Here is a 9,192-nt window from a genome sequence, read left to right as displayed (position 1 = left end):
ACTCTTTTTGGGAGTCTATTCCAGTGCAAATAGGAATGATAATGAGGAAAAACCAACAATGAAAAAGACCTCCAGGAAACAGTAAATTATATTCCATTTCAGGCTAAGATTTTGTTCCTGAGGGGTTATGTAATTCTGAACACTATTAACCCACTATTACCCAACTAGATTTTTACAATGATTTTTTTTACATCAAACTTGACTGTTGTATTCTTTTTTTAAAAAAGGATTTTATTTATTTATTTGAGAGCGAGAGAGCAAGTGAGAGAGAGTGAGCACAAGTGGGGTGGGGTTGGGCAGAGGGAGAGAGAGAAGTAGACTGCCCGCTGAGCAGGGAGCCTGACACAGGACCTTATCCCAGGACCCTGGGATCATGACTGGAACAAAAGGCAGATGCTTAACCAATTAAGCCACCCAGGTACCCCAGCTATTGTGTTATTGTATTGATAGCCTTATTTCAATAGACTAGAGGTATTGAGCCATTGTATTGGGTTTGTATTTATTTTTTCAAGGACCCTGTTTCTCCAGTCCATATTTAAAACTTGTTTTTCTTCTGCCTGTATATCCCTTAGCTCACAAGCCAGTTAGCCAACCAACTAACCCACCAACCAACAGAACATTAAAAAAAAATTAAAAAAAAAAACCCTAGTTCTTCAGTTATTTGGGAGTTATTTGTATTGACAGATACAACTATCCATCAGTCTTAAATGTCACATCTCTTCAGGGTAATAAAGAATCTTTGGAGGTGATCTCCATTATACCTCTGAAGGATAGAACTTCACTTTAGCAAGGTAAGGAAAACCACTGAATTCTCTACCCCTCACAATTTCATCTTAAAAGACTTAGTAATATGCTGAAAGCATCTTGAGGGATTTCTGAGATTAACATAAGTATTCATGTAAAGTAGACAGGGAGTCACAGTTATGAAACATGACCTGTGTTTCATATTCCTTTGAATATTCCATATTCCTAGTGTTTCAGATTCTTTTAATCAAAGATGCTATTAACAATAATAATTCATTTCCAAAAGCATCCATACCATGAGCCCTCCATAATTACTGACCACCATGGCCCCAGTATGTAGGGTGGGCTCATTTGTTATGTGTTCTTATAGAAGTTCTTCAGATCACTTATGTTTCTTGTAATTACATATTCACTAATGTGATCATTTATGTAATGTCCACAACTAACTTGTAAGCTTCATGAAGGCAGGGTAAGTGCCTGTTTTTTTTTTTTTTTTTTTTTTTTTTTGTATTCCAAACACCTAGAACAGTGCTGAATAAGCATGTTTTGAAACTATGAGTACTTTCCTATCAACAAATCAGATATTCAGCATTTTTCCCTACTTATCTCTCTATAAAGAAAATATGTGGAGGCTGTATGTATCTTGGATAAATGAGCCTCCCTGTTTTATTGAGTCCTGTTGAACCATTCAATTATGAGGACTAAATGGTAGAAACAATGTTGACTCTCACTCTTCTGCACTGGACTTTGGAGGGCTTAAGCTTTCCTGAAAGCAGAGAAAAGCTCAGCTTACCTCTTTCTGGTGGTATTTGATTGCCACCTTCAGCTTGGCCAGGTCATGGTACTTCTGAGGGTCAAGCTCTTCACTGTGGTCATCTCGATGGTTGAGGATGATTTCCAGTTCCCGGGAGCTCCGAGCTTGGTCCAACAGGTCTTTGGCAAAGAGTTTGCACTGTTGGGAGAGCTCCTCATACTCGGCCTTGAATTCATTCTCCACCTTGCTGAGCTCCTTGAGCTCCCAGCCCAGACGGAAGGCAGTTAGGATAGGGTCCTCACTTGACAAGGCAATGAGTGAGGGGCTTGCTAACGCTTTATAGATGTTCAGCCGGGAGCGGGAATGGCGCAGGCTGTCCACCTCTGAACTGGACACACACTCCACACAGTTACAGCGGATCTGGTGGGGCCGTGGGATTGTGACTCGTTTTTGGACAAGCAATTTGATGATCTCGTAGTTGTTGGTGTGGGCAGCCAGCATGATGGGAGTGATGTCTGGTGTGAACTCAGAGAACTGGGTATCCATCATCAGCGTGGGGACCTAGGTACAATAAAACAAAATCATAAAGGGCATGATTAAGTCTGGGAGAGAGAGGGAGCATGGGGTCCATCCAATGTTAGTGATTCAGGAATTGGGAGTCACCATTCTCTTATCAATTCCCCTCATTGCCATAAGTTTTTGTGGAATACCTGCCATATGCCAGGCACACAACACTTTGTGTATTTACTCATTTAATCCCCATGACCTTGTGAGGTAAATATTCTCCCCAAATCAAGAAGCTCAGACACACAAGTTAAAGAACATACCCAAGGTTACATACCTTTTAGTAACTGAGCCAAGATTCAGACCCAGGCAGTAGGACTCTAGAGGTTTGTTCTGAAATTTATGCAACCACAATATGCCCAGTTCTGTCTGAGACATGATGGGGGATATAGAAAAGTAAGGAGTATTTTCTCTTTCTGGCGCTTATTTGGGTGGATCAGACTTACATAAAATTGGTAAGTAGGAGTACATAGTAGCATGTGTTCAGTTCCAAACAAGCAGTAGAGACTGCAGGAATATTTGAAAGTCTAATGACAACCAGTAATTTTAAAGACCATGCCACTAAATCGAGCACCAGATGTTGAAGAAAAGACAATTTCAAGTGGTTCCAATTGACTTTATGTGTGTATAAGACTTCAGGGGACCAAAGACCAACTTCTTGTAGGTCCCAGCAAGGTAGAAAGAATCTGTTATTGTCAGAAGGAAGTGCTCTGTAAATGAAGACCTCTTGGCTTGGGTGAGGGGTTACCGATAGCAAAAGGGACATTTGATAGCATATGCGTTCTGACTATGATGTAATGCTTGGTGTTAATAGCAGCGATTGGAGGAAGATTTAGGGTCCTTTGGGTATTCAGGAGAATTTTTAGGTGAGTTTGCAGAATCCGATCAATGAATAAAAAAACTTTTGGCTTTAAAATGTGTGTTTTGGGACCCAGTCTGTTCTCAGTGTATTAGGGAAATGGGGGCAGCTCTGTACTCACAGAAGAGTCTCAGTGTGTTAGGATCTAGAGCAATGGAATAAGGAGCACTGGAATAGTCAGTCAGAGGAGGCTTCATGGAGGGGTGGATTTGAGTATTGAAAGCATGAATGGGATTCCAGGAAATTGTGAAATATTGATCTTAATATACTTCAAAGGAAACACTTCCAAATACTCATTTGAATTGGGGAGAACAAAACATGGATAATTGAGATTCTCATGGAATAGACAAACACTGTTTTACTCAATAGTTTCTCTTTACTCTTAAAAAACCCTTTTTAGAACATTGAAGTTCCTGATGAACAGACAAAAGGATGTATTCTTTGCCTCCTTCTCACCTTGGATGAAGGATTCACAAACAGGAAAGTGATCAGAAAACAGGGAGTGGGAGAGGGGTGGAGAAGAAGAAGGGGGAGGAGTTTGCAAGAAATCTGTTTCTTTCATGGAGTGGCTGCATCAGCCTCTGAATAGATGAGAGCTGGGTGTTGTTAAACATTTAGAGGAAGCAGCTACAAACAAGACAGCAGGAAGTGAGCAACTGTCTCATAAAGTAAATTGGACACAGGAAAGAATAATCTCCAAAATGAACACAAGCCTACAGGCTAAGGAAGAAGTAGGTCTGAGTGGGCCCATTAATAAATGTAAACACAACCAACATAAAGCCTTGAGTTGGGGGAGACGGTAAGTGAACAATGTGTCACAGTCCACTCAGAAGAAAGGAGCTCAGTTCTGGAAATCTGCCCCTTTCCTGTGGACAGAAGCGTTTCTCAATCTCTGCTATGATCCAGAGGCAGGAGGCGGCAGGTGGAGGGAGGATAGCCTGTAGCACAGGATTCCCTGGGTTGTATTGGAGGAATTCCTCCCTGCCGTGGTGCTCTTCCTGTCATCTTTCTCCCCCTACTTCTTTGCTCTTTCTTTGCTCTTTTCTTACTCTTTCTCTTTCTTCTTTCTGTCTCTCTATGCCAGTGGTGACAAGCCTGTCCAAGACAGACAATAGTACGTGTAACTATTACTTAGCACCACTTGTGTCATGGAACTGAAAGGTTGCTGTCTATGCTAAAAGCTGAAATGCTTTCTAGAGCAATCTGATTCCATTGTCTTTGACGTAGTGCTCAACAAGGAGTCTCTGATTCTCTCTTTGACTTACTGAGTATGTGACACAAGAGAGGAAATCTTTTTTTTTTTTTAATATTTTACTTATTTATTTGAGAGAGAGACAGTAAGAGAGAGCATGAGACCGGAGAAGGTCAGAGGGAGAAGCAGACTCCCGATGGAGCAGGGAGCCTGATGCGGGACTCCATCCCAGAACTCTGGGATTATGACCTGAGCTGAAGGCAGATGCTTAACAACTGAGCCAGCTACCTAGGCACCCGAGAGGAAATCTTTTTAAAAGAAAACTGGTCTAACCAGGTGGTGGGTATTAGAGAGGGCATGGATTGCATGGAGCACTGGGTGTGGTGCAAAAACAATGAATACTGTTACGCTGAAAAAAAATTAAAAAAAAAGATTAAAAAAAATAGAAAACTGGTCTACAATGACCAGATATGTCTTCCCACCCTCCAGTCAACCTTATTATTCACAAGTTGCCACACCCATCTCACTCATTGCTCTCTGGGTATATAGCATTGTGGGAACCCCCGTGTGTGTAGGGATCTCCCCATTTCTCTGCCAGTGAAGGGCCATTGTGAGGCTTCTTCAATAGCTCCTCGTCTTAACTTGATCCTACCTCTTACTGACCACCCAGATGTTGTGGGCACTAGGATACATCAAAGATCTCACTTTTCTTATGCTGCCCCCTTGTATTTTTCTTTAATTACTTCAAATACACATTTCTTGCTTCATCAGTAAGGTTGTGAATCTAAGACAGTTCTGTCTTAGACTGCTTTTGTTTTCCTTCTAGCATCTAGTACAGTGCTAGACACACAATATGCACTGGGCCAAAAAAAAAAGGGGGGGGGGGTTCTGTTCTCAAATTAAGAAATTGACTCATTTATAAACCTGGCTGGCTCTCATGATCTGAATCAATGTGAGATAATCTCCTTGGGTCTTTCCTTCTCATGTCCATCTGAGAAAGCAGTAGACATTCCAAGACTAAGGAGGGTTAGCAAATGGGCTTTATAGGGAATATCTTGACCTAGGGATAGTCCCTGCCTGCCATTTTCTCTATTATGGTGTTTTAATGTGGAGACTCTGACCCAAAGTCCACAGATTTATATTGCTCTTCCGTTCTCTGCTTCTTTTCTCATCCTGCTGCCTTCCTAGGGAAGGCACCATGAGTTATCATCAGGCCAGCTATGGTAGAGAGATTCTATAATGAGGGTGAGAGAATTCTGATAATACTCAAGACTTTGTGATATGGTCTACAACAGTAGGTAACAGAAATGAAGGCTACATGTGGGTACATATGCATAATTTGAATGAATGTGTGATAGGAACTAGTGAACTGTAGAGCACCTGCCCTCTGAAAGGGGGGTATTTGCTGCGGTGCTCCTTGTCGTTATAAAATTGTTGTTATAAGCATGTGTAAGGGCTCAGCATTGTGCTTAAGAGAAGTCAGAAATAATGGATTTTGTAGTAGAATTTCTTATTTCGTTATTGAATAACATCTTTTTTTAACTTGAAGTATAATGGGCAGACAATATCTTATTAGTTTCTGGTGTATGTCATAGTGATTTGATATTTTGAAACGTGATAAAAATGATCCCCACGATAAGTATAGTTACCATCTGTCACCATTGAAAGTTATTACCATATTGTGGACTGTATTCCCTATGCTGTACATTACATTCCCATGCTTTGTTTTCTAACTGGAAGTTTATACCTCTTAATCCCCTTCAGAGGAGAATTTCTTAAAGTTTTAAATGCTGGCTAAAAAAGCTTAAAGATAGTGTGCAGTTCCAACAAGATACATATACGAGGCAATTTAGGCTTGAGTGAACCAGTTTATGACCTTTGAGCTAACATTTAACTTATGAGATGAAGGAGGGGTAGGAGAGGAAGCTGGACATTTAGGCAGGTACCAGATGATGAAAGGTCTAATATGTTATGTTAGGGAATTTAATGTTATCTCTTGGCCATGGGGAGCTGCTGAAGAGTTGTTTTTCTCTTTCCTTTTTTTAGAGAGTGAGGGGGAGAGGGGGAAAATGGGGAGATAGAGAGAGAGAGAGAAGAGACTCTTAAGTAGGCTCCATGACCAGCTAAGAGCCTGACATGGACTTGGTTTCACAACCCTGAGATCATGACCTGAGCTGAAACCAAGAGTTGGATGCTTAACCGACTGAGACACTCAGGGGCCCCTAACTGAAGAATTTTTATCAAGGAGAGTGGCATAGTTGAATAAGTGTTTCACAAAGATCAGTTTGGCCCAAGACTGGGCGGTTAAATATGCTGGTAAATGTTTAATAAGAATCTCTCCATTTAAAAAAAAATCTTGATTTGTAGTGTTTTCCAGTTTCTGTGGTTTAAGTATTCCCATTGTGGCCGATTTCAAGCTACCAATTTGACAACATAGAACCCCGAGTTGGGAAGCAGTATGTACAAGTAGCTCTCACCACCCAGTGTAAGCCAGCTCTAGCTTATCACTGGATGATTTTCAGAAAGATAAGACTAGTTGAAATGTTGGGTCCATGGTCAAAGGAATGAGACTGATACGAAACGAAGGTCAAGCAAAGCTTTATTTCGCGCCAAGCATGGAGAATTAAAATGACTGGCCAGGGCCGTCTCTTACAAAGAGGCGACCTCTCTCTGCCTTATAGACTAGCTTTTAAGGGCAAAGGCCAGGTGGTTGGGCCTGACCACGCACAGGTGGCCAATGAGATTGTAACACACAGAGAAAGCTACGCAGTCATGCTAGGTCACACATAAGTGACCAATTGAATTACAATTTATCCTATAGTAGATATTTGAACTAGCCTATCACCTTGGTCAGAATTGGCGCCCAAAATGCGGGGCCCATACTTGTTGGTAGCTAGGGAGACAGTATGCACCCCCACTGATTGGATACCTCCACCTGGCCTGACCCATCCTTGTATTCGGGCTTTGTTACCTGGGACTGGTTTCCAGGACTTGTTTTTAAGTAAGTCCCTTGGTTGGGGGCGGGTAGGGTCACTTTAAGTTTTATTGCACAAACAACAAAATCACTGTTTACAAGACCAGTGCTCTAACCCCTGAGCTATGGAGCCACCTCACAGGCTCAAAATCACTGTTTAATCCAAGATGGAATCACTCTGGCTAAATAGGCCCTTACAAAAAGATCTCATTAGTTCAGGTGAAGAGATGGTGGGATCTTAAATTAGACAGTAATTCTAGAGATAGAGAGTAGATTTAAGACATTCACTGGATGTGTCAGGTAGTACTGGAAGGAGAAGAAATCAAGAATGTTGCATGCTTGGTTGAATAGTGGTGTCATTAATTGAGATAGCTGATACAGGAGGAAGAGCAGGTTTGACATTAAAACGAGTTCAATTTTGGACATGTTGAATTTGAAGTACCTGCCAGAACAGTGACAAGAAATTGTATAACTCTGGTATGAATCTGAATGAAAGGTCAAGGCTGAAAATACAAGTGTGAGAGTCTTCTGCCTTTAAGAGTAGTTGAAACCAAGGGAGTAAACAGGATCAGCCTCAGCCTGCTCCAGCTCTCTGGCAGCTCTGCCTGCTGATCTACCCCAAAGACTGGACCCAGCCCATTTCCAGAGCATGTAAAGCTTGAGGTAGGGTGTGCTCAAGTAGCCAGTCTCAGCCTCCTCCATCCCAAATTCCAACCAGGACATTCTTGTTCTGTTAGTTTCTGAATCCCAGCTTCTTCCCCACTTGTGCCCTCATTTGTCAAATAAGATTTCTCTCTGGATCTTAATCTGAGTTTCATGTAACTGGTTTAATACTCCAGGTCTGGTATATTTTCTAGATTATCCTTGTTTTCATTGTCTTTGAGCTATTTTACAAGGCTGTAAATTGTCATGTAAATATTTCTTGTTTGGTGAGATGCAATTGATCATTGCCTTAAACATCTGCTTGTAAATATCTTTGCATCTATTTGTAAATTTTTTTTCAGCATTCCTGATGGCCTATATCAGGGGTCAGTAAACATTTTCTGTAAAAGGCCAGATGGGAAATAGGTTAAGCTTTGTGAGCCAAACAACTCTGCCCTTGTGGCAGGAAAACAGCCATGGGCAATATGGAAATGAATGGGTGTGGCTATACACCATAGCATTTCATTTACGAAAACGGGTGGTAGGCAGAATTTGGCTTGTAGTCCATAGTTTACAGACCCCTGGACTCCTGCATCCCTCAGTAATTAATAAATTAAATAAATACTTCAACACGTGTTTACTTTAAATTTGTATAAGGATCATGGTTTAAACTTTTTTTTTTTTAATTATCCTTCAAACAGCCATTTTGTGTTCAGATTGAGGTAAGGTGGAAAATTCAATTTCATTCTTTTCTTACCAAGTTTTGTCTTCTCTTTGAACTCCAAAATTATACTGAATGATACTGCGCTTCCCATTAAGAATTACGATTTTTAAAAGGAAAAGGGGGGAGGGGAATGAAATCAACACACCAAGAAATTAGATTTCTTTTCACATTATCTACTGCTCTCTTTCTAAAGAAACCTGGTGCATAAACGGACTTGAATGAGTTCTAAAATTTGCAATGTTGTGGGTTTAGGGCAAGGCCACTAAAGATGTTACCTTGTCCACCTCTCCCTGGGGCTTTGCATTCAGACACTAATGAGTTTGCACCTGGATCTGCCCTAGGTCTCCTGTTGAAAAGAGAGCATTATAATCCCGGATCCTTTTGGATTAATGAGCACAGAACAGAGTCGTTAGGCTCAGAGCTCATCTCATAAAATTCAGTAGAGTGAACAGAATGAACTAAAATCAGCTTCTTTATATTTTCACCTAACTTCCATTGCCAGAGGATACAGAGGAATAGACAATACTCCACCTTCCCCACTCTCAGGACTGGCTGAGGTTTTTACAAAGTTATTGTAGTCAAGGGGCCCAAATGATACATTTCATTTTCATTAACTCATTACTGGACATAATCTGCTAATAGGAATTTTTCTGAACCCTATTGTTAATATCCTTAGGCAGCCACCCTTGCTGGAATTTATCACAAGCTTCTGAAATTTGTAATTAATGGGCAGACCCTT

The 9,192-nt window shown here is 41.0% G+C and overlaps 1 protein-coding gene across 1 annotated transcript in view; it reads right to left on the bottom strand.

The window, feature by feature from the left end:
- The window catches only part of TRPC5 (transient receptor potential cation channel subfamily C member 5), a 254,409-nt gene that overhangs the window by 98,402 nt on the left and 146,815 nt on the right, over positions 1–9,192 (bottom strand). The window contains exon 3 of the mRNA XM_004769088.3: positions 1,538–2,059. Within this exon, the coding sequence (XP_004769145.1) occupies positions 1,538–2,059 (522 nt within the window). The remainder of the gene's footprint in view (positions 1–1,537; positions 2,060–9,192) is intronic.

The sequence above is a fragment of the Mustela putorius genome, unplaced genomic scaffold (genome assembly GCF_011764305.1).
Source record: "Mustela putorius furo isolate JIRA1106 unplaced genomic scaffold, ASM1176430v1.1 tig00003901_pilon_pilon_pilon, whole genome shotgun sequence".
NCBI lineage: Eukaryota > Metazoa > Chordata > Mammalia > Carnivora > Mustelidae > Mustela > Mustela putorius.
The sequence above is the reverse complement of the archived record's forward strand: the minus strand, read 5'-3'. Positions and strand labels throughout refer to the sequence as shown.